General features: G+C 43.4%; 1 protein-coding gene across 4 annotated transcripts; it reads left to right on the top strand.

Annotated features, from left to right (window-relative positions):
• The first annotated feature begins 771 nt into the window (after positions 1 to 771).
• Positions 772 to 24,594, top strand: ESCO2 (establishment of sister chromatid cohesion N-acetyltransferase 2). 4 transcript variants are annotated; one of them, XM_067534036.1, is made up of 11 exons: positions 772 to 779; positions 5,487 to 5,551; positions 7,310 to 8,333; positions 12,985 to 13,075; positions 13,906 to 13,966; positions 17,015 to 17,147; positions 18,721 to 18,852; positions 19,153 to 19,242; positions 20,932 to 21,075; positions 21,490 to 21,671; positions 23,209 to 24,594. In XM_067534036.1, exons 2-11 carry the CDS (start codon positions 5,499 to 5,501, stop codon positions 23,339 to 23,341), a joined length of 2,043 nt encoding a protein of 680 aa, XP_067390137.1. In that variant the 5' UTR covers positions 772 to 779; positions 5,487 to 5,498; the 3' UTR covers positions 23,342 to 24,594. The 4 variants fall into 4 exon arrangements, with proteins under 4 accessions (XP_067390137.1, XP_067390135.1, XP_067390136.1 ...); XM_067534034.1 differs by lacking the exon at positions 772 to 779 and adding an exon at positions 855 to 916; XM_067534035.1 differs by lacking the exon at positions 772 to 779 and adding an exon at positions 1,026 to 1,031.
• Positions 24,595 to 25,282: the final 688 nt, after the last annotated feature.

Genomic DNA, 25,282 nt, shown 5'->3' with positions numbered 1-25,282 from the left:
TATTTCCCAAATTTGTTTTGGGTTGTGGATTTTACTTTTCATTTGGAAATTACCACCATTCACATCACCATTTTGTTATTCTGAGCCAGGATGGGACCATTTAAAGGCACAGACACTAATAAATATAGCAATCTAAGCAACAAAAGCTTAGTAATAGTTAAGAACATTTTTAAAGACAACAGTCTGCAAACAGTTTTTTAAGAATTTTTTTTTGTAAATGTTAACAGATTTTGGAGCTCCTGGGCCTATATGGCTCAGAAGACTGGTATTACTTCTCTAGGTTGATGGTCTGAATACGGCACCGCATCAAAGGCACAGTCAATAGGTGTTCTGTAAAACTGAGGCCAGATCTGCAGTGGATTAAAGATGTTGTCTGCAACAGAAGAATTAGCATGTGCGGATCATGTTATAACACACCATTGACTTGGATGTGACTGTACTATGGACCGGATCCAGCATGCATTGCTGCAGAGACTACAGATCCCAGCATGCAATACTCTATTGTGTTCACGGTGCCGTAGACCTCGACGACAGGGTGCCCTTCTCTCGAGTGGTGACGCAAAAGGACTACAGTTCCCGGCAAGCATTGCGACTGGCCTCATCGTAGAAGACCGCCTTCACCCCCCCCCCCCCGCAGTGCATGTTGGGAGTTGCAGTCTCCGATGCGGACGACGGCAGCTGAGCCCTCTGCGCGCGTTCCAGAGTTCTGATTGGCCGGCAGGCGGGCCGTCGGGGCGGGTCTACAGGCGAAGCTCTCGGCCAACGGACTGACGATAGAGGTGCCCAATGGGAGCCGGAATGGGCGGGGACGCGCGCGCGGCATCAGGCGGCGGAGCCCGCGCGGCGCGCGGATTTCAAAAGAGGCGGTTGGTACCGGCGGCTGCTGCTGAGGCGGCGGAAGTGGCGCGCCGCTGAGGTGATTCTTTCGCCCGGGCGGTGGGCGCGGCGCGACCCCCTCGGCCTGGGCTCTGACTGGCCCGGGCCCACCCCGAGCCTCTCTCGCATCAAGAGCAGCGGCCTTTGGGCCTCAGGTCCGCGGCTCCCGGCCTCATGGGGTCCTGAGGGGACGGGGGATCCGGCCATGGGGCCGATCGTGGCCTTTCCCCCGGCGGGTTTGGTAGCGGAGCGTCCGTGCGGCCCCCTAGGGCCCGGGCAAGCAATCCATAGCGCCCCACACACACTAGCGCGGGGCAAGGCGCCCAGAGCCGGGTGACGGGCGGGCAGCCCCCGCCTCGGGGCTCCTCTGGTGTCCGAGCTCGGCTTAGGCCCTGGAGCCCGAGGCTTCCTAGCCTCGCCCAGCGGCAGCCCAGGATTGGGCAGGGGCGACCCCCTCCTCGCTGAGCTAGCGGGGAACCTCCAGGGGGACACCGGCCCACCCCGGGGAGGGGAACAAGGACTCGGAGAGAGGGACAGGCCAGAGACCAATGGGCGGTGCCGTCTCCTGATTGGCTGTTTGCTCCACCCCTCCCGCCCCTTCCTTTCAATTTAGCTCTGCACCTGCCTCCCTCACCGTCCCATCTCTGATCCCTCCTCCCCTCCCCCATCTGCAAGTATGAAAAATCGGGACGGGGCGGGGGCTACTAGACACTTATATAAGACAAAGCCCTGAATATCGGGATGGTCCCTATAAAATCGGGACATCTGGTCACCCCACCCCCCACCCCTTTTTTTTCCTGCTGATTCCCCCTTTCTAACTAATCTCCCTCTCCAACAAAACAATCCTGGCACTAACATGCTGTTTGCTGCCATCACACTGGCTACGGCCGCATGGAGAGTATAGTCACTGCATGCTCAGGTAGCACGGGTGTAAGTAGCAGGGTAGATGGTGAGACCTGGATTAGTGTGCCCTACGTGCCGGAGGCCCCCCCCCCCAGTGTGTGTACCCGCTGTGGGATCTCTTACATGTCCAAACAGTGACCCCCACATCTGTGCTGCTACTTTTAGCAGTGTAGTGTCCTGCTGCCTCCCCCCCGCTAGAGCCTTTCACTGTGGTGTGTAGTGCCAGTACTAGTCTGCATGCTGAAGGAAAATTTTTTAAAAATTGAAAAAGTAGAACTGCAGGCAGTGGGCTTGCTGCCTCTGTAGCAGTGTAAAGTACTGATTGCTTGCAGCTAACTCGCAACTCTAAGATCAAAATGGTGGAGTAGGGAAGAGCAAGTGATAAATGCAGGCTGCTGCTTTCCCTCTCTGGGGTAAGAATCTCATTTGGTAGTTCTTTGCTCTCTAGATGCCAGGCCAGCTTTCATGTGAAAATAGTAGGTCTTTTTAGTTTACAGAGAAGACAAACTGGGACATGACTGAGATATGCAAAACTTAATGGTGCAGAAAAAGTAAATTGGACACTTATTTATCCTACCCATAAGGCAAGAGCAAGTTTAAATTAAATTAAATTAAATTGAAATGCAATACTTTAAAACTGATAAAATGAAATTCTTATTGACCCAGTGCATAACTAATGTTTGACCACAAGATATGATTGAGTCTGTCATGCTGGCTGGATTGGGGGCGGCATTTATTATATTAATTAACATCAGTATGTCAAAATCATAATTCATATGAGATATGCCATGTCAGGTACTGTTAGAAAGGCTATAATGTGCTAAGTAAGATGATCATGTTTATGTTCATGTGTTATATGTGTAATGGAAGTTATGGATATGGTTGATATATCTATATTTCAAATTTTGCTGTGTCTGGGCGACACCCCAGACAGGATGGCTGCAGCACAAGTGCCTGCTTAATGGCCCATTAAGGAAACTTGCAGTCCACTGTGACCTGTCTGTGCCTAGGGTAGCCATCTGAAAATGCCAAGGTCAGGGCAGGCTGTAAAAGAAGAGCAGATTCTCCCAGCACTGGTGGGTGACACTGAAGTCAGACTTCCCAACCAGCCACAAACAGTGCTTCTGATTCCCCACACTGGTGATCAAGAAGCCAAAATAAAAATATACACTGCCCCCTTTACTGCATTTCAGTCTCTGGCTCTCAATCAGCCCCTAGGTCCAGTAAAGAGACCAGTTATTTAAAACTCTATGCTCTTTACCAAAAAGGTTTCTCCTGACTTCAAAGGTTCAGCCACAGCACCAGATCAATATAAGTTTGGATCTTACCCAAAATACCACGCTGCCAGCCAATCCTTTAGTAAATAAAACTAATTTATTGTAATGTAACCCTTCTGCCAGACAGAGTCAGCAGCAACAAGGGCCGGGTTCTATATCTAGGGGTCCCTGTATATGATACCACACCAAACTGGCTCGAGCCCTCACCCAGTCACCTGGGAGGTCACACACTATCCCCTGGGTGCCCCAAAGGGCAATACTTCCCTTCTCTAAGTGTAGAAAGTAAACCTTTTAATAACAGAAGGGAAGTAACACAGCACTAGTTTGGCAAACAGTGCAAACAGAATTCATGGACTCAATGAGCCAAACTCATCCCAGAGTACTGTGGTGTGTCCTTCGCCTCTCCCTTCTTGCTTTCCCTTGTACTGACCATCATAGCTGTAATGTCCACCTTTCGGTTGGGGCTCAACCAGTCCCCCTCTACAGACTGCTACCGGACGCAGGCTTGACCAGGCCTCTGCTGCTTCCTCCTGCCACTTCCGGGCCTCACTGAGTCCCCGCTGCTGGCTCTCACCGTCAGCCGGTGCCAACTGCTCCTGGCTCCCGCTGTCTGCTGGCCCCCCTCTGTCTACAGATGCTCACCGATCCTGGCATCTGCAGGCGCCGACTGATCCCACCATCTGCTGGCATTGACTGCTGTTGCTCCTGCCATCTACTGGTGCTGACCAATCCCACCGTCTGCAGGTGCTGCCCACTGCTGGTGCCTCTCTGGTGGTTGTCAGTCAAGGTTTCCCAGTCTCTCTAATGCAGTGTTTCTCAAATAGTGTTCCGCGGAACCCTGGATTCCGTGGGCTGAGTTGAAGGATTCCGCAAAAAAGTGGAACCGCGCTGCTGAAATTAACAGAAATCACGCGCCACCTAACAACTCAGCTTAGAGAGCGCGCCGCTGAAAAGGGGAAGATTTCCTGGACTTTTCGGTGGAGGGTATCGCATGGCCGCGCAAGGGTTCTGCGGCGAAATATAATTGAGAAACACTGTTCTAGTGATTCAGCTCTTAGTGAAAAGTTCCAGAGGGGTAGTCGTGTTAGTCTGTATGCAGCAAAAAACAACGAGAGTCCTGTAGCACTTTAAAGACTAACACATTTAATTTCTGCAGGCATAAGCTTTCATGCAACCCACTTCTTCAGATGCAAGAAATAGAAATCAGATGGGGGTATATATATACATCCAAGGGTAAGGAACAACAAGGAACAATGGGGATGGTAGGTGTTAGCAAAGTCCATTCAGTTAGAGTAGATGAGGCCTATTCACAACCATTGATTAAAAATGTGCCTCCCCACCAATCCAGCCAGGGTGACAGGCCAATATCTTAATAGGATTTGGGAAAAAAGGATTGGATGTTTATATGGATTTTGAGAATATCCAGAGTCCTATTAGTTAGGATAGCAATATTTTTACTACATAGATTTAAAAACCCTCTTGCTTCCAGGCAGAAGAGAACTGCTAACTGATACGGGTCAGGAGGAAACTTCTCTTATTGGCAGATTATTCAACAATTGTACCCTATCCGGGTTTCTTGCGCCTTCTTCTGAAGCATCTGGTACTGGTCACCATTGAAGATAGGATACCTGACTATAGGGACCACTGTGAGCTAGGATTTCAGTTCTTATGTTCCATGAGGGACAGCTAATGTGAAAATGCTTCTCTAGTATCATTGTAACTCCACATATACTAGGGCTTTAACCAAATTTGAAAACCACGTTTAAATACTACTGTAAAATGATTTGGTCCGATTTATGCTCTCTTCCCCAAATTTCTACCTTTATTGTAGCCTCATAATACAAAAAAACAATAAACTGTAAAAGGCTTTTTAGGCACACTGGCATTGTGCAATAAACATTATCTTGAGGTACACTGATGCATTTGTACATAGCACATTAGAAATGGTCTTTAATAGTGTAATTCAGGACTGATTGGGGCTCTTTCTTCTCTCTGTCCCCTCAAAAGGGTTTCCTCAGTCCTTTCTGCTTGAAGTTTCTCATGTGTGGTCTCTTGCCAAAAGAAGGCATTTTTCCAGAAAGTTTGAGATTAATGGGCCATGATATTTGGGAGACAGAAGATCTTTGGAAATTAGGTTTAGTAAAAGTAATTTTCCTTTAGATGTTTTTTCTTTAAAAACAAGAAAAAAGTTTGCTCTAGAAACCAATGGAAAGTGGCTTTTTTAACTTGGTATGCATGCTTGTTACTTTTATTATGAATTTTACTTATATATATATATGATATTATGATATATATATAATGATATTATATATGAATATATATCAATTATATGCTATTTTAAAGAGTGAATGTTATATCATTTTTAATAGTTATATTTGTGTATCATATAGTTTAATTAATTATATCTTGAAATGTCTTCTAACATTCAAGCATCTTATCGAGATGGCAGCTGTTACTCCAAGAAAAAGGAATCATAGTTCTACTAGCTCTGATAGGTATGTTTAGCTATTCATAATCTTGTCTTTGCTGTTTGTTACCACTGAAAACAAATTCTTTTAATGCTTCACTTCATGTACTGAGAATAAAGGAAATATTTTAACTCCCTCAATGCTTTTACTGTATAACGGGGGGGGAAAGTTATGAGATGCAATAACTTAAGTGGCTTTTTCATTCTTTAGTAATGCATAATACTTTATAGTGTACTGAGAAGCTTGACAGCTTTTTTAAGATAGAAACCCTAATTGCTAAAAGATTCTCCATCTGTAATAGAATATGTAGACTTAAAAAATTATGATAAAAAGATTAAACTGACTTAGTCTTCTGCAAGTTTGGGTTAATGGAGCAACAACACACTGGTTTGCACTGGGGTGGTTTTATCTTCACAAAGAAGATACTTATTATTTATTATTGATTATTTTATTGTTACTTGAAAATCACTTGTTTCTAGTACCATACATTTACATAACCTTTACAAACTGCAAGACTCACTCCCAGCCCTGAAGAGGTCCATTATTTAATTTTGAAATATAAATGTATGAGATATTTCACTAATATTTCTCCTTTTAAAATAGTTGTCTTACATTGGATCAAGTGACTTGGAAACTATTTTATGTTCCCTTAGGAGAGCTGTAAATGGTATATATCTTTTTTGGTTTGGCTTTAAATTTTGACACTAAGTTCCCAGTCCTGCACCAAGTTTTGCAGGGCTAGGCTTTTGTGCCTGTGCGAAGCCACATTGACTTCAAGGGCCTAAGTATTTAGAGACACTGGCTACTGGAATTTTAGTGAACTTTAAAAAAACATGTTTAAAGTAGTTTCAGGTAGTAAACTTGCTCTGGCATATTCATGTTTTACTTGTTGTGTGAAAGACTGGCAAAAACAGGGAAAACTACACAATGTGATCTGTCAAATGCATAAAGGATACAAAAATAAAAGAAAATACAATTTTTCCTCTAATTTTTATTTGTAATAATCTTAGTAATCATAACAAATGTAAGAAAAAACATTTTTGGAAGTATCATTTAAGTCCAATGTTGCTGTAAAATGAGCCAAGTGGCAAAGATCTACACTACTTTTTGCTCTGTATAATTGATGCTGCTCATGATTAATAAGAAAGTAAAATGGTGGTCAAGTTACCTTGTGATCGAAGGGCTTATCTACACTATGGATGCTATAGCAGCATTGTTATGTCACTGTAGCTATGTTGGCATAGCCCTGTAGTGTAGAGGCAGTTGACACTGACAGAAGAGGTTTTTCCATAGGTGTAGCAATACCACCTCCCCAAATGATGGCAGCTACATTAACAGAAGCTTTCTTTTGTCAACATAGCTGTGTCTACACTAGGGGTTAGGTGATTTTTTTTCACACTCCTGACAGGTGGTTATGTCAGCTTAACTTTTAAGTGTAAACCAAGCTTTTAATACAGGCAGGCAAAGAGATCTATTTGTCAAAACTGTTAGGGGAAAAATCCTAGACCCTATGCTGCCCTCTGTCCATATTTGCAGCTCCCAGTGACATTTATAGGAACTGTAGATGGAAGGTAGTATGCAGCTCTTTATGAAGGTGCTTGAAATACTACAGTGAGTGTGGTACAAAAAACCCTAGATAGGTTCTGTGTTTATTTACAAATAGAGAAAACTAGTTTAAGAGAAACTTTAATGAGACTTAAGCAGAGCCAGGACTATGCTTAAAGGGTTCTCCATTTTATAGAAGAGGGAAATATTGATTTTTTTTTTTTTTTTTTTTTTTTGTAGCATGTTCTTAGCCCTTGGGACTCCAGCAAAAAAATTGAGGATGGACTTCACTGTGGGTCTGTCTCCAGTCAGGACATCTACAAATTGTACTTTTGCTTCTCAAACAAAATGGTCACCTAGATTTAGTGATGAGAATAAAGAAAACCAGGCTTCACCTCTGAAATCTTCTATGTCAAGGAAGCTTGATAAATCCCCACTTCAGACAACCAGCATCCCAATGGCAGCATGTAAGGAGTTCCTGGGTAAAGTGTCTCCAAAGTCTGGTTCCCCATACAAGCCCATTGTGCCAGCTGCATCCTTCTACAACAAAGACAAGCAGTACCTCACCCCACTGGAGAGGAAACTGGTAAATGAAAGCCGTCCTCTTCGTTGGAAGGACAACAATGGAGACGTCCCCAGTGCCAATAGGATGGAGAAAGTACAGGGAAATATGAACCTCATCAGGAATGCAAGCTTAAAAAAATCCAAACGTCAGATTGATTCTAGGTACACCAAGACGTTACCAAGAAACTCTAAGAAAGCCAAGGTAGATACAGCCCCAATCAAACCTGTTCTGAAGAAGGAGAATATCATTTGCCCAATTGAAAAGAAAATGGATGCTCCTTTCCGAGTTCTAAGCATGAAAGTGAAACCACTGCTGAAACTCCAGATTGGAGCAGCATTCTTTTCCACTGGGAAGAAATCCCACTCTGGTCCTAAAAAACTGCCTTCAGGCTTCAAATCCCCCCAGCTTCTCTCTATGACTGCAGCAGAGGGTGACCAGCTGAGAGGATCAGAGTTTCACTCAGATGATAAAAACAAAGTTGCCAAGGCCAGTGAGGTACCAAAAGATGCAAGTGTGCCCCCAAAGAAATGGAATGAAGATAGAGAGAAGGATAGGGAGAAACAGGTCAATAGCATAAGTCAAGAGAAGGAGGTTATTCGCAAATTGAAAGTCTCACTACAGAAAACTGAATTTATCCCAGTCAGTCACTCTGATTCCTCAAAGCCCTTGACTCCAGAGGAGACTGATACAAGGAATCTGGTAAGTAGCACTGAGAATGTCACTTACGATGTTTCTGTATATTAAAGGTTGTACTTGCTTTGTTCAGCAAGGATGTAATTGCATTACTAGCTCTAGTCATTCTGAGGCACAGGGGAAGTGTATGGTGCTTTAAGCATGGCAGGTTTGAGAGCTGTATGAAAGGAAGATATCCCTTACAGATTTATTCCTGCTTCATGTGACCTCCGGCAGTAACTAGAAAGCTCTTTATCAGTGAGATTTTGAATTCCTGAGCATATGGATGCAGGATGTTGTAGAGTAGGGCAGCACTGAAACTAGTAACTTAAATACATATTTTGAATGATATATGTAAATATGCAGAGAGGTCTTGAGAATTTAACTCTCATGTCCCTGGCTACTTTGTTCTATTCACTGGTCACCATTGCTACATTGCATTTAGGTTAGCTAAGAGGAAAGCTTACTCAAAAGGAGTTTTTGTAAAATTGGATTTGTACCCTTTCTTGCTTTTATTAATACAGGACAAATTTTTTTTTAAATCTGCTGTTTTAAAATGTTATAAATATCAGGACTATAAAGTCTGGCCTTTCTTGTTTGACTGGAGGACTTATTGGGGCTCAAATTTGTAGTCTGAGCATTCTTGTCTGTGTCATACCTTAATTGAAGGGTCAGTGTTGAATATTTAACAAAACCATCCTTTCTCCCAAGTGTGTTCTAGGTGCAAGAGTTGCATAGTTATTAGTAGAAATGCAGGTTTAAACTGTTAGATTAAAAATCTCTTACTGTCTTTATTGCTCAGCTTTGTCTCTTAACTCTTGTGTTGTCATAATTTAACTAGCGCTTCAGCCACCAGAGAATCTTCAGGGTAAACAAGACCTGAAATTGTAATGTTTTTAAAAGAAGCGGGATGGGGGGGACTTGGTAGTTGGGGAACTTTCAGGTTGCCTTCATAAATCTTAACCATAAGGGTCCAAACACAATGTATTATTTCTTTGTAGTTCACCTTTAATACACTCTGTCTACATTTATATCATCAGGTTGGTAATGAAGTATATTAAGTCTTGCATGTAAAAGTATAGACTTCACTTTTAAAAAAGCAATTCCTTGCTAGCCTCAGTGTCAAGGCAAGTGAAAAAAACAATTGAGCAAAGAAACAGATATGTTTCCAGATTTGTTTTGAGACCTCCTGGGTTCTGAGGATTCTGCTTGCACCCTTTCTGGTAGCCAGTGAGGTCTGAGTGGTGACATAGGAAGGACACAAATTAACTCCAATCTTAACAGCAAAGATTGCCGTAGAGTAATTCCTCTCATGTAGAGTCTGAGTGTGCTGGTTCTACAGCTCCCCCAGCCAAGGGGGTGAGACTAAATGCATATTTCCCATGCTTAAGTGAAGAAATAACAATGGATTTACTAAGCTGGTCTCTATCCAAAGCATTTTAACCTTTTAGCTTCTGACAACTATGTCTCTTCAGTATAAGATAAGGGGCAGTGTTTTACTTATTACTTCCTGGGGAATTCCGTGTCACTGCATGTGTGGAATTCATGTCCCCCATAGATTTCTTTTTCTCCGCAGAAAATGCGTTCTGCTAGAGGTGCTGCAGTTACACCTTTCACCCACCAGAGGCTGTTGTAGTGCCGGAACAGAGAGAGCAGCTGCCTCACTGGCAGTAGCAACTGGCTGGGCTCTTCACAGCACCTTACCCATGGGGCCAGGTTAGGAGGCACAGGATAATGTGGGGGGACAGACAGCAAGACACAAGGGGCTGCCTGAAGGGGGGCGTGTCTCACATAGACTGGGGTTGAGAAGGGCTAGTGGAGGGGCAGACTGGGGCAGGGACTGAATGGCAGTGCAAGGCCACATGGGGACAAGGGCAAAGATATGGTGTTGGGCCACATGGAGATGGGAGCAGGGGGTTGCTGTGTGGGAGGGTGGGACTACCTGGTGGTGGGGGGAGAGAATGCAGGGACTCATGGGAACAGGCAGATGTGCCTGACTGAATGGGAGAGGCTAGGGGTCAGCCCGGGTCTACATGGGGGAGGCTTCGTAACTCCTTAACAGTCCCTCCTACCCCAAAAAACCTGTTCCATACTTCTCCCACCCACACCCAACAACCCTCCACGTTCACTCCTAGGTTCCTTTCCAGCAATTACTTCCCTCTCCGTCAGCTCTTTCATTACCCCTGACTCCGGCAAGCCTTTGCATTGCTTCTGAGGGATACAGGAAATACATTTCTGTATTGTAGTTTAAATGAATTATTCTATCTTCGAGTGATTGCTCGTATCCATTCCAGTATAGGTGTGTGCGCACCCCGTGCACAGATCCCTGGAACTTTTTCCCCTTAGCTAGCCCTGTAGGGTCAGCTCCGGCGCCCCCTGGAGTACCGCGCTCATGCCACGGTACATAGGGCGCTGCTGACCCTGCAGCCCCTCAGTTCCTTCTTTCCGCCAGTGATGGTCACACGGAACGTCTGCCTCTTGCATTCAAACGCAAGTAGCATTCCTTACAGTTAGCCCTTATTGTTAGTTTTTTGTTTTGAATAAGAATAGTTAGTAGTTAGTTGAGAGTAGTTAGTGCCCTTAGGGGCTAGAGCGGAGCCATGCCTGGCTCCACAGGCTTTAAAGCCTGCACTCAATGTGCTAAAGCCTTCCCTGTTAGTGACCCCCATGATTGTTGCCTCCGATGTCTGGGGGAGTTACATAGGAAGGAAAAATGTAAAATCTGTAGGTCCTTTAAGCCAAGGACCCAGAAGGAGAGGGACGCCCGCTTAAAGGCGATCCTCATGGAGTCCGCGCTTTGGCCGGACTCCGAACCGTCGCGCTCCCCGGCGGCACCGAGTGTCTCCTCGGTGCGGAGCGCTCCGCCAGCACCGACATCATCGGCACCGAGCGCATCGGCACCGGCAAAGAAGAAGCGGCGTGAGGCCGCTCACATGGACTCCCCCCTGCTACTGGGAAAGCAGGGGGCCCAACAGGAGAGGACTCCCAACGTGGAGAGGACTCCGGCACCGGCATCTCCTCGCAGAGAGCCTCCCCCGACTCCTGGGGGTGGGGGAGCGCCTCTGCAAGGGCCGTCGACACCGGAGGCTTTCGCTGCGGCTCGCGCTCTTATGGGTCTGACTACGCCTCCGTCCCCCCCTCGGCCGAGGGTTCCAGGACAGGTGTCTCGGGGCAAACCCGCGTTGGGTTACCTCGGTGGGTGGAGGAGACAGAAGTCGAGGTCTCCCCCCAGACGGCCAGGGAGGGTTGAGAGTGTGGGCTCCCCTCCCAGCTCCGACTCACAGTCGTCGAGCTCCCCTGCACCACGGCACTGAGGGCGGTCCAGGGAAAAACGCTCGAGGCGAAGGAGATACAGTTCCGCCTCGAGTGGGGACCGGAGCATGGGCTTTGGCACTCCGGTGTGGAGTCCGGCCACTCATCATTCCCCCGCCCGACTGCCCTGACGCAGGCTAGTCTGCCTTCCACGGCACCGAGGAGCTGCGGCACCGTCGGCCCTGCCAGCACCGCTTCCACCGCCGCCGTCGACACCGAGCGCCACGGCACTGACAGTCTCGGCACCGAGCGCCACGGCACCGACAACCTCGGCATCGAGCGCCATGGCACCGACGTCGCGTTCCAGGTCTACATCACGACATCGCCGTCGGCACCCATCCCGATCGCGATCGGGAAAGCATCTTCGAAAGTCGTCTAGGGGGAGGGGCGGTGACAGCTACAGCTCTTCCAGCAGCCCCTCCCCTCGCAGGCACCGCAGACGTCGGCACCAAAGATCCTCCTCATCCAGGAGCCGCTTCCCTTCCAGAGCTCATAAGCACCGGCGGAGTGGCTCGAGCTCAAAAAGAGGAAGGATGGAGCTAAGCCAGCAGGCTCCTGTACCAGCACCTGCCTGGCCCCAGGGCCCCTGGCAATGGCCATACTGGGGGCCGTGGGGTACCCAGATGGGGCCAGGGACCACCTCTGTACATACCTTGGTGGCCCCACCAATGGCCCCCACAACAGACCCACAGGAGGGTCACCCCTCTGAGGAGGGGTTTGACCTGGAGGAAGGGCCTTCCACAGGACCCATTCCACAATCCTCCTCCTCTTCTCCAGACGAGGCGGCGGCTAGAGACACTAGAGCCTCCCCTCTTTGATTTTAAAGGCCACCAGGACCTCCTGAGGAGGGTGGCGGACAATCTTGGTCTGGAGATTAAGGAGATGTCAGAGGAGGAGGATCCCCTATTTGGTGTCTCAGACACAGGAGGCCTATCACGTTTGGCACTGCCTGTCCATGAGAGGGTAATGAAAATTGCAAAGACCCTCTGGCAAACTCCCTTCTCAGTAGCTCCCACCTCGAAAGGAACTGAAAGAAAGTACTATGTTCTAAAGGAGGGGTTTGAATTCTTGTACACTCATCCCGCTCCAGGTTCACTTATAGTGGATGCGGTGAACCAGCGGGACTGTCAGGGTGGTCAGGGTAACACCCCTAAAGACAAGGACAGCAAAAAGCTGACCGTTTTTCTTTGGGCTTTATCTTTATTCTCTATTCTTCTTTATCTCTATTACAGGACTCAGATGAAGCTGGATCTTCCATAAACTATTATTATCTATTATATTATAAACTATTATCTATCTATCTATATCTATTATATTATAAACTATTATTATCTTTATTCTCTATTCTTCTTTATCTCTATTACAGGACTCAGATGAAGCTGGATCTTCCATAAACTGTGAGTTGGACAATTATGAGAATATTCCTTGCAGTCGGTCTCCAACAAAGAATAATAAAGGTACATAATGCTGCAGCTGTATTGGTCTAGGCACCTGTCATTCTTAAAGGGATTGATTATAAAATTACTGCTTAGGCCTCTCTTCTGGCTTGCTTAGATATTGGTATCCAGCTTCAGTGTCTGATGTGGAATCTGATGGGAGGCAAAAATGCTATTCTTTGGCTATTGAAATTAAAGGCTGTCCAATAGCTGAACTATGAAGAGGGCCTTCCAGCCCTGTGGGACAATATTTACCTCTTTGACATGGTTTTCTTCACCAATTTTGCTTAAAAATGTACTGAAATTTCCTCCTTGCAGTGAAGTCTAGTGCTGAATTTGTGACATCACACTTTTTCTGATAAAATTAAGCCATTAATATAGAGTATGCTTTAGCTATGAGATCACAAATTCGAAAAGTTTAGGTTATGATAAATGGTATTAGTCAGATATCATTTTATTAGCAGACCACTATTAAGCTACCGATGCAACAGTTTGTTTTAATATACTTTTTCACATGTTCCATGGTGAAGATTCCACTTGAGATTTGGTTTGCTCTGACCTTAGCTTGCAACCATTTTTTTTCATAGCATAAAATGCAAGATATTCTTCAATAGTTAATTAGATCAAAAATAGCTATTTCCATATAATAAAACATTGGATGGGTTTTTATTTGTTGCAGTACCAAAAACTTTCTAATGCTAATGTAAGCTCTTGGGTATTGGGAGTTCAGAGTTTTTCATACTTGTGTATTACTTGAAATGTACTGGTTCACTAAGGGCCCATTTCTAGATGCCCACATGTTTTGTATCTCCAGTGTGTCTAATACTAATAAATTATGTGCTTCTTTCTAGTGTCCCCTTCAGCAGATGTTGTCTATCCCATATTCAGTACACCTTCAGTCAACAAAACAAGGTATGTTTGTTTTACTCTTACATTTTCCAAGAATGAGACAAAAGTATGAGCAGTACCTCCAAAAATTAGATTTTAAAATATGAGACCGTTTCAAAAATAATAAACAGCTTCTCTTTACCAATGAGATGTGGTGAGGAATGAGAAATAGCCATTATTAAGATGTGAAAGTTTTGGATCTTATTTTGGAGAGGGAAGATGAAACACTATCCTTTCTTTGGGTTAGGATGCAAACTTGGAATTGAGAGATGTGGGTTCAGTTACTGGCTTTACCACACTTTACTTGTGTGATTTTGGGCAAATTACTTAATCTCTATATGCCTTAGTTTCCCCGTCTATAAAGTGAGAATACTACTACTTTTCCCATCTTTTGTCTGTCTTGTCATTTTAGTTTACAAACTCTTCTGGGCAGGGATTGTCTCCTATTATGTGAAAGTATGTAGCCTAGCATAGTGGAGTCTTGATCTCAGTTGGGTCCTGTATATATTGCTGTAATATAAGTAATAAACATCTTCTTGTGGTATGGAGGAAGACAATATCATGCCTTTGCAGAGGGACTTGATAACCTAGTAATATTTTCCATCTCTATTACTATCCTAGATTAAGTTTCGAAGTACTGAAATAGTTACCTTTTCTGGAGTAATGTCAACTGTACTGAGATTATTTGAACTACAGTTTCCAGAATTCTTGTTTAACTTGCCCATGTGAATGTTCTAAAATATTTTCGCTTCTTAAACTTGATGTCAGTTGGGTAGACTCCCTTTCTGCAGCCAGGTTCATTGCTCTTCTTTAGTAGCATGGCTTTCTATTTATTGTAGCGTCAATGTTAGCAATATAACTATTCCAGAGATGGGAGGGTATCTGGTACTCTGAGAGGTATGATATAGAAGGCCCATGAACCTTCAACCATCTGAGAAGTTCATAGATCTAATATAACTGTGCTGGTTAAATCTTGTTGTGTGTCTTGTTAAATCTTTAACTGCCTAAGGAGTATGATGTGGTTATATCAGATACTGTACAATCAACCTTTGTCAGCTGATAAGTCTTTCCATCATAATCAATGCCACTGGTGTTCAGACCATCTTTTTTGTGTGGTAAGGGGTTGCAAAATGGAAAAGATAAGTTGTCATGCAGATGTGAAAAGAACTGAAGCTTCTATTTTTTCTCTTCCTTTTGTCCTAACCCAACCCATATGCTGTTGAGCATGTCTTTCAAAGGTCTGTTGGACACAGCTGGTCTTTAGCATTGCCCTTCATTATATTGTAAAACTTTATAGGACTGATCTGTGTGTTACCCTCTGATAGTCTGTAATATTAACCCCGTGTTACCTGTTAAGTAGATTATTACAGCCCTGCAAATGAACTTCCTTTGCAGAATATGCTCGTGCTAATGTATCTGTGCCTCTGATGACTTATTTGTTTGACAAATCCATCGCCATATTATATTTCCAATGGGAATGTTGTTTTTCCATGCAGAGCCAAAACTATGGATTCCTCTCTCTTATTTAATAATCTTTTTGTGAAGCAGATTGCTAGAAATCAAAACATTCTGACTGAATTTGTTGTGAACATAAAATGACTTAAAATTGTTTTAATTCTGAAAGAGCCAAAAAAAACTTGTCAGAAACTGTTAAATTTCTCTGCCACTTAAGAGTGAGAGAGAGATCTGATTACATATTTACATTGCTCCCTTGTGGGGCTTTTCAAATGCCTTCCATATTGATGCAAATGGAATTCTGGAATATGCTGAAATCCTGGTGTTTGTGATTAACTAAAAAATGGTTTTGGATTTAGTGTTGACTCCTACACTGTCTCTTGGGAATAGATGAGTAGAAATTTTTTCTACTGGAATTATACTTTAGCTTTCTGCTTTAGGAACTCTCCTTGGCATGTGAACCTAGAAAACTGTTCAGTGCTTATCTCCCTTAATCCCATGTTAAGGTCATTGCACAACAGTTAGCAAATTTAAAGTGATAGTTCCTAAAGTAGCCCTGCCCACTTGCATATAGCTAAAGCACTAAAGGTAATGCTATAAAAACACTAATTATTTATTAACAATTTTAATATGTGCATCTCCAATTGCAAGTCTCATACAAATGTTTTAAAAAATTCATATGAAGACTCCATCTGGATTGATAGCCTCATGAACAGTCCTTTCCTGCTCTTTCCTCAATCTACCCACCCCCTCTGTTAGTCTGACTGTTTGAAAGTCAGCAAACTGTCTCCATTGGACCAGAATGGAGAATTGAGTTCCAGAGTTGAGGGTCTTTCCCTGAAAATGCTTCCAATTCTTTTATCTAAATCTGGTAGCTTTTACTTCAGAATCTCAGATAATCTCCACTGCTGGAGCAGAACTCAAGGGGAGAGGTGGTATGAGGTACTCTAGGGCATGTGAGGGATAGATTTGAGAGGCCAAGTTACAATTACTGTTGGGACCATAACTTGGAATGCCTTAACTTTTTGGATGACTAAAGCCCCAGTGTGTTCATTTTCTTAAAGGGGGATGAGAGAGGGGGAGTGGTGCTCCTGTGTTTGAGTGTACGGAGTAGTAAGGGCTTCCACCCATTGTTCCTTTTCCTCTCAGTACTGGAACACTTAAGTCAGCGGTCATCAACCTAGTTAGAGCTGCCATCCTCAGTGAATGTAAGGAGTAGAAATCCTGGCAGTTTAGCTCCATTTACTCATATCTGCAATATAGAGTGTACTTAGGATCAGATTTAACACCTGAGATGTAGGCTTTTGTGTTCTTCCTCTAGAACAGTTCTAGAACCCCAGGTTTGGGTTACCATCTAGATGCAGTGGTGTTCCTCAAAGCATCGATTTGTTTTTTGGTGAAGCCCTTGGAACCTTAGTTATTTGCATCCAAACACTGCCATCAGGCTAGCTTCCTGCTATCAATTTTAGTTTGGGATCTCTTGAAACAGGAAGAACTAACCTGCACACATCTCTTGAGTTCCTTTACTAGTCTGTTACGGGGAGCTAGTCACATCAGTATTCAGTCTGACTGTGAGTGTGAAATGAAATTCAGATACAATTCTGTAACTACTTTCAGGCCTCAGCCTTTCCCAGATGATCTGGCTTCTCCCCTGGGATTCAGCCAACCTGCAAAAATGGGTCATACCTTCCAGAAAACCAGCAAGAAAACAAAAGAACTAAGCAAAGATTTTAAAGACCAGATGATCATTGTGAGTATCCTTCTGTGGCCTGTTACTGATCCTTAGGGGAGCTTGCACTGCCATGTGGTGGTAGTGAAATGAGCTTTTTGGCTAGCCAGTAAATTCCTTTATATATAAATCTCAAACCCTGTATTCAGCTCTAATGAATTGTATAAATCTGTCTCCAAAACTTCAAATGTAACGATTGTGCCACTATTTGTGAAACTGTTTTCTAAAGTTGCCTTGAGGTTAAAGCTTTCCTATATCTGAATAAATAGGAGACTTGTAGAAATGTGCTATTAAAATACCTGTATGGATACTATAGTAGTGAATTTGCTTGACACACAAATCCTTTGTTTCCCAGTGCTGCATGATTTGCTGTTTGAACAGAGGCAGCTCAATTCTGCAGCCACATTAGTGGACAGCTAATATCAAGGACAGTACAACAGTAGGAATGTTTTCTAAAACATTCTGTACTTGGGAGTTTTATCAGTGACTGAAATGTAACCCCACTTAACCATTGGAGTGTTTCATATAACAGATATGGGGGATGAAATACTCGCCTAGTTCTGTCCTATATATATATAGTTCATTCCCTGTGAAGTCTTGGCTTTACAATGGAATGCTATTGAATGGCATCATTAAGCCCTATGTCACTTGCAATAAGCTAAAGTCACCTGTATGGATGTAGGCCTGGTTTGACATGGGTAACTGGACATCCTATTTCTTGGAAGATAGGATTAGGGAAGTAAATGGATTTGCAGGCTGGGAATGGAATGTCTCTACTAGTTGAAGTAAGGGGGAGCACCCAGGGATCATTTACAATGGACAAGATTACAATGGATAAGTAAATCAGAAATGTGAAGATGAGGTAAAAAGTAAGTTGTACATGAGCAGTGCATGGACAGAGTATGTTGAACAGGGATTGGTTCCTACAAAGTAACCAAGCCAATCCCAAAACATGTGATGCAATGTAACGTGTAAAGATATATATAAAGGACGAGGCCAACTCCCTATATTTAAGTTTTTATCAACTCAGCGTAGCTCTGCTATATGTCATACAGAGGAACCTGAGTGATGAGACTGGAATTGAACGGAGTTCTCGGGGAACCGAGTGGAAGAGGTCTTGAAGAAACTACATCAGTGGACTCCCATTTTGCCTTCCATTTAGAGCTGCATTTTTTATTACACTGTTTGTTCTTTATTAATTTTATCTACTTTTAAAAAATTCTTAATTTAATTCCTCTTTTCATTTCGTGCCCCCATCATCCTCTCAGAAAAAACAAACAAATGCAGAAGTACTTAATGAATTCTCTATATAAACAGGAAGCAATGTGGTCTGGAGGACTGACCATTTGAATAAATAATCCCAGCCCTGCCACTTGCTCACCTGCTTTCTCTGTGGCCATATACCATTCCTTCTCTCTCTCTGTGCTTTAGTTTTTCTATCTATACAATGAGACCTAACTCGTACTGTAAAGATTATGTTCATTATATGCCTTGAATATGTAAAGTGCTATGTACAGTTCTGAATATTCTATAAATAAACAAAAGCTTGCCCTCTGCCATCTCTGACACTTCTGAGTTTCCTTTGCAATGACAGGATGCTGGACAGAAGCATTTTGGTGCCATCATATGCAAATCATGTGGCATGATCTATACAGCTGCCAGCCCAGAGGATGAAGCCCAACACCTCCAGCATCACCAGAGGTTTCTTGAGGGAATTAAATATGTGGTAAGGCAATGGCTGACACTTTTGCCAAAGAACCCTTAAAGTAGTACTTATTGTCAGGTACACTAGTCAAAGGTTTTGTATCCAAATAACATGATACAATTAAATTACTTATCTGTTATTCCAGTAATCACCTTTCACTAACATACGTGAACTAATGGGTTAACATATGTGATTGGAATTTCTGCCTGCAAACTGCAAGGGTTCCCGTAACTGTGGAATCTGTTCTACTAAAGAAGTCTTTGCTGAATCCCTCTGTTTTCTTTTTCCTTCAAATAACTGTCTTTTTTTTCTCTGTGGTAGGGTTGGAAGAAAGAGCGTGTGGTTGCAGAGTTCTGGAATGGGAAAATCATTTTGATTCTTCCAGATGACCCAAAATATGCCATCAAAAAGGTGCAATGTTTCTTCCAACTTTCTGTACAGTGCCTAGCATTATAGGGCCAGGGTATGTAGGTGCTACATTAAATTGCTATATTAATTCTAATTCATAAAATCACCTCTTTCCAACTTCTCAGGAGAAATCCATATTTAGTGGTCAGCCTCTCGCTCAGTGATGGAATTAATGTGGCTGGTTTCTACCATACTTAGAGGAGAGATGAACTTGTGGCTGACGCACAGAACTGGGAGGTGGGAGATGTGGGTTCTAGTCACAGCTTTGCTGCAGATTTCCTCTGTGACCTGGGGCAAACCACTGACCTCACTGCAAATAAGGCTGATACCGACCTTTGTTTAAACACTACAGATCTCAGCGCTAAGTAGTCTAATGGCAGCCCTGTAAATCTTTTAGTTTGTCTTTGCTCACACAAATGAGCCATTCCTCAATGCTGAAGACTCCTCTGATCTTATTCTTTGATTATCAGCATAACCAAGTCTGCTCCTTAACAAGGAGAAAGACCTGTCATTTGTCTCATTTGCCACCTGTTTCAGTTGCTTGATGGCCAGATTATAGACCACTTGTTCACAATGATAAGCAGTTAATTCACAAGAGTCGTCTCACTGGAGTTAATGGGAGTACTCGTGAGAGTGACTGCTCATCAGTGTAAGTAATTCACAATCTGGCCCCAAGGTACTTGAGGTGAGAACAGACTTTGGAATACTGTCATTTGTAGAACAGTGCTCTCGCTACCCTCAGTCTCTTGCAGAAACACTTGGTAAGAGCTTGTCCTCCCCGCTTCAGTTTGTGTTTGTCTGTAAAATCCAGCCTGAAACACGCAGCTTTCACACTCAGTGGAAAATGTATAGCTAAATCAATTATCAAAAGAGATGTTCTCCACAGCTGTGTTATTTTTCTAGATTCTGTTGAAGTAAAACTACCTAAGGTGCTGGAAGTACCTAATGGGTTTCTTTTGGTGCTGTGGAAAAATAGCACTGTCCACAAGCCCATTGACTCTGAGAAAGGGTGTATATGTGCTTAGATAACATGGTGATTAGTAGTAGAAGAACCTAGAGAGAGATTTGGAGAGTCCACATAGCAGCTGATGAGCAGCAGCTGCTACTAGGTTAACAAAACTCCAGTGATGCAAGTCACAGGCTTAGTTTTGGCTGGGCCCTTCTTCACACATCTAGTCAATCATGGAAGGGGGAATGCTAGTCTGCTGCCTTTGCCACATGAGTCTTGTCAGTGTGCAATGACACTCTCACCCATAGCTTTAGGTTGAGTCACATCTTCCACAAAGACAACAATCTGCATGTTGCATAAATATTAAATGAGGGAGAGAGTCTCTCAGGGTCCATCTTTCTGCCAATTCAGGAACGTCCACTATAGGACAGAGATTTGTCTACTCAAATGTATCAAGCACTGGAGCTTCTAACACTCCCTGGGAGACTATTCCAATTGAATGGATCTCACAGGAGTACAAACCTACCAAACTAGTTACACTTTTGACATGGGCTGCTAGTGCTTTTAATGAGTTGCTAGATGCTCTGTCTGCAGTTGGACAGTGAACTTCCGTTGTGGTGATCACTGGGTTCCATTGAGGTGCACAAGCCCTCTGTTTGAAATCAATCACGTCTCTGAACTCAAGCTATGTCTGTCCTAGACTCTAATGTGTCTCTGTGCACCTCTCATCCTAACCTCTATAGGCAGAAGATATACGAGAACTTGTAGATAATGAACTGGGATTTAAACAAATTGTGTTAAGCTGTCCATCCAAGATTAAAACCTACTTGTTTGTGTCCAATGAAAAGAAGATAGTCGGTTGTTTAATCGCTGAACAAATCAAACAGGTGTGTGTTCTAAATAGTATCTTAATTATGTAAGCTGAAAGAAAATTGCATTCAGACAGTTGGGGTAGTTAGCATTGGTTTAAGCCTTTGTCACAGGTACTTCTTGCCTTGTAAAGAAGAGGGGAAAAAAGGGGTGGGCAAGATGGTTTTAGTGCTCTGCACTCTCAACAACATGAAAATGCAGGTGACAAGCATTAACCAAGCTATTGTTGATGGTGCAGAAATCTTCCATTCAGTGTACCTGAATTCAGGTGTTGGATAGTGGTGGTTTATTTAACCATCAAACTTTCTGTGAAGGACCAGCATAAGAAATAGTTGATTGCCTTTGGTGTTATAGAAACTCATACAGGTGAGTTTGCTGCTGTATTGCCCTCAAGATAGAGACTAATTTGACTTGGTGTTTGTGCTTGATAGGCATTCCGGGTGCTGTCTGAGTCTTATGTTCCACAGTCCCCTAATCAGGATGTCCTGCAGCACCATCGTGCTTGGCGTTGCTCCACAAAGCCGGAGGCTGCCATTTGTGGGGTCAGTAGAATCTGGGTGTTCAGCCTGATGCGGAGAAGAGGCATTGCACGTCGTATGGTGGATGTAGTCAGGTAAGGAAAAGGGATGCCTCTCCCAAAACAAAACTGCTAATTAAGCCATTAATTTGGCTGCAACATAAGTGTACGGAGAAGCCACTTGAAACTGACTATTGGGTGTACACAAGAGGGGAACAAGATTTCAGCTTGGTTTATTTTCAGGGGGAAGAGAGTGCTCAGAGCAAAAATATTAAGTAACAAATGTTTTAGGGAAAGTTGTAAGCTAATGTCATTCAGCAGGTCTGAGAGGTTCATGTCACAGTGCAAAGATGTTAAGTTCATTGAACAGATTTAAATATGCACTTAGTCTGACTCCAGTCTGCCCTGTGGAGCTACTGTGGTTGGAGGAATAGTAATGCATAGAGCCACGCAAGTATTGGGGCTGGGATTTTTGAAAGCGCTCAGCTTTGGCCAGACTCTGCCTCCACTGAAGTCACCATGAGAGCAGGGTTTAGCTAAGGCTGAGCACTTTCCAAAACTTTACCCTGTATGTTTAAGTTGGGCTTGCTTCATATTTAACCAAATATAAGGTAGCCTGTGAACCATTTAATTAGCTCTGGACTTTGTTTGCTGTCTGCCCAGTACTCTGTCAAGACATAAGACTTCAGAAAGTATACGTGAAAATTTAGTCTGCCCTTGCAGTCTGTATTTGACTGGCACATTTGACGTCTATTGCAATGCAGCTTCTTAAAACACCAGTTTATTCTTGGTGAGTAGCTTCTGCAGATGGGAACTTTGATTTGTAGAGTGCGAAATGAGTGGATTTTCTCTCGAATTGAGAATGGTTACCAGCATAGTTTGTTAGCTGTTGTTGTGCTCATTGTTTAGAATGCATGCGTCTGGTCACTGACCTGCACGTGCCTCTGAGCAGCTGTTCTCCAGGAGCAGTTTAATGTGAGAATGCAGAGCAAGTTTCACAGATTACTGTGGTGAACTTCAGTTACCAACTCCTGATTGTGATTGGGATATTGGTAATCTGAAACCACCAAACTTCTAAATACAATTGATCTAGTGCAGGGGTTTCCAAACTTTCTGTCATCACGACCCCATTTTAATGAAGTATTTCCTGCTGGGACCCCAGACAGCATGAAGGACGCCATTTTGCTCTTCGCGCAGTGTGACCTCGCATGCACCATACATGCAAGGTCATGCTGTGCAGAGCAAAATGGTGTTCTCCACGTACTAGGGATTGCTGCGAGCCCATCTGCTGATGGCGTGACCCCATTTGGGGTCACAACCCACAGTTTGGGAACCGCTGATCTAGTGTGTTGGGGGTGTCTTCTGTACCTGCTATATTATCTTGTTTCAAATCTTGTCATCACTCCTATGCTGTTGTTTTTATTGCCCAATTTCATGGAGTAAATTCTCTACCCAAAATCTTCTCTCCACCCAGTTTAGAAAATTGACCAAATTTCCACTATATACGCTAAGCATAGAAGAGGTGAGGGAACAAACCACACAGACAATTATATTACAGTAATAAGAACCCTATAAATACCTAGATAGAACCACACTCTTGCACTGCATTGATAACTGTACTGCTCTGTTTCAGAAACACATTCATGTATGGCTGTTACCTAAGCACTGATGAAATCGCCTTCTCTGACCCAACACCGGATGGCAAGCTGTTTGCAACCAAATACTGCCAAACCCCTAACTTTCTTGTTTACAATTTTATTAGTTAAGACCAATTCCAACCAATGACAGTTCAGTTGAACTGGAGATGTTTAGTTTGCAAAATGTAAAGCAATTTGCATGTTTAATCGTGTTACTCAGCCATATTCCATTTTACGTTCTACTGAATGCTAACTGTTGCCTCTTCATCAAGTTAAAAGGCATAGAGTTAAAAGAATGTTGTCACTTTCTGTACATAATTGTGTTGTGTATTTTAATATTTGTACTTTGTAAAACAATTTTGATTCTAAATGTTTATACTGAAAGCTAAAGTTTTTATTGCAATAACTTGTAAATTTCAAAAATAATTCTATTAATATAAAGATTTCTCTTTGATAGATTTGGCTTGGATAAATGTTTGGCTACTTAATACCATAGGAGATGAGGGAGACTCCAGCCAATCTTGAAACTTTATATGTATGCTACTTGTTTTGGTACAGCAGGAGACACCACTATTATACTATCTCTGCTGTTGAGGGAGATACCAATGGTCAGGGATGTTGCAACTATAGATTATACCTGGTACTAGGAGTTGCATGCTGGGACAGTAAAGTGACTGGGTGAGGACTCAAAACCTATCTGGTACCTTTCCAGATTGGGAGTTGCAGTGAACGGAAGACAGGGCGAAACATACCTGCTGGTCGCTGCTACTGAGCAGCTAGCTAAAACTTTCCTGAGACAGGAGTGGGAAGCATGTGTAGCTGTGGCCTGGACCCTATAATCCTTATGCACAAAAATAGTCCCACCAAAATCAGTGGGACTATTAACATGAATAAAGGGTTTATTTTTAAGTAATTTAGCCTAGATATGTTCAGACAGAATCTCCACCTGCTGCTCAGGGATTAAAGTTGTTGGGAAGATTGAGCCTAAATGTTGCTGTAGACTCACTATTCTTGCACTGGTGGTTGTTAGGTGGATAGTTTGTTCAATAAAAGTCATCTGAAATGTAATTCAATGCCTCATTTCTGCACGTTACAAGCACGAGCAGTTAAATGACGACTGTGTCTAGGGTTCAGAAGAGGTTTTTTAAAAATGTGTCCCTTCAGACAGCTGCAAGGCTCCAATTGCCCCTTTGAATTCACAATCCCATGTAAATTGTCCTCACTCAATTAGGAGTCACTCTGGCTTTGCAGGGTTGTCCGCCAGCCTTCCTCTGACAAATCAAGCAACAGCAGTGCTAACTTCTTCCAGCACTGTCTTCTGCATTAGAGGAGCTGTGTAAAGGAGTGAGAGGGAAACTCCATTACTGGCTCCAGTCCCTGGTTTCACTAACATGCTGCTATTCTCCATGAAATATGCAGGGTCTGGTCTTTACTTCCACTGATAACACATCTTCCCTTAACCATAAATATATTTGAAGTCAGACTACTCTTCCAAGCCCCTGTGAATTAAAATCAGCATGTGTTTATTCCCCCCGCACAGCTATCAGTTTGAGGCATGGCTTGTTCTTTGAACGGATAATGTTATTACCACTGTCTTTATTTTACTAGTGATGATGTGTCAAAACTTCTCACTGCTGCTGAGTCAGATTTGTAAAGGCAGTGGATTGCCAGTTTAGTTTCCTAGGATGTTAGCTAGGTGGACTGACTTGCTTAAGTGTCTCGAACTATTTTAGCCTTTGTAAACATACGAGTTTTGTTGCCTGGGCACAACCTGCTCATCTACCCTCGGATAAAATTCACCTGACTCCTGGCTTGAAAAGTGTATAAAAATCTTTCTCCTTGTGCTTTGGCTTTAACTTCTGTTTTGCTACCTTTGTTTCCTTGCAGGTCTTGTGTCCACGTCCCTTCCATTTCTGTTATGGCTATTTGGTCTACTAGCATACACTATAATCAGCCTGGACTGAATGAAATGCTTGACATTCCAGGTTCTTAACTGCCTAGGCCATGCAGCTGTTAGAATATACATGTGTGTTTTGCAACTGCGTAGCCCTGGAGTCTTCACCTCGTTGC

The sequence above is a fragment of the Emydura macquarii genome, unplaced genomic scaffold, assembly GCF_026122565.2.
Source record: "Emydura macquarii macquarii isolate MOO-44397 ecotype Brisbane River unplaced genomic scaffold, CSIRO-AGI_Emac_v2 contig_3372, whole genome shotgun sequence".
Classification (NCBI taxonomy): domain Eukaryota; kingdom Metazoa; phylum Chordata; order Testudines; family Chelidae; genus Emydura; species Emydura macquarii.
This window is presented reverse-complemented; position numbering and strand designations above follow the sequence as displayed.

Bases quoted from the DNA above. Each gene is read 5' to 3' on its own strand.
- ESCO2 (XM_067534036.1), top strand. From the start codon at position 5,499: ATGGCAGCTGTTACTCCAAGAAAAAGGAATCATAGTTCTACTAGCTCT. The intron at 21,076-21,489 runs GTGTGTGTTCTA...TGTGCTTGATAG, and splicing joins TCGCTGAACAAATCAAACAG to GCATTCCGGGTGCTGTCTGA. The intron at 21,672-23,208 runs GTAAGGAAAAGG...GCTCTGTTTCAG, and splicing joins CGTATGGTGGATGTAGTCAG to AAACACATTCATGTATGGCT.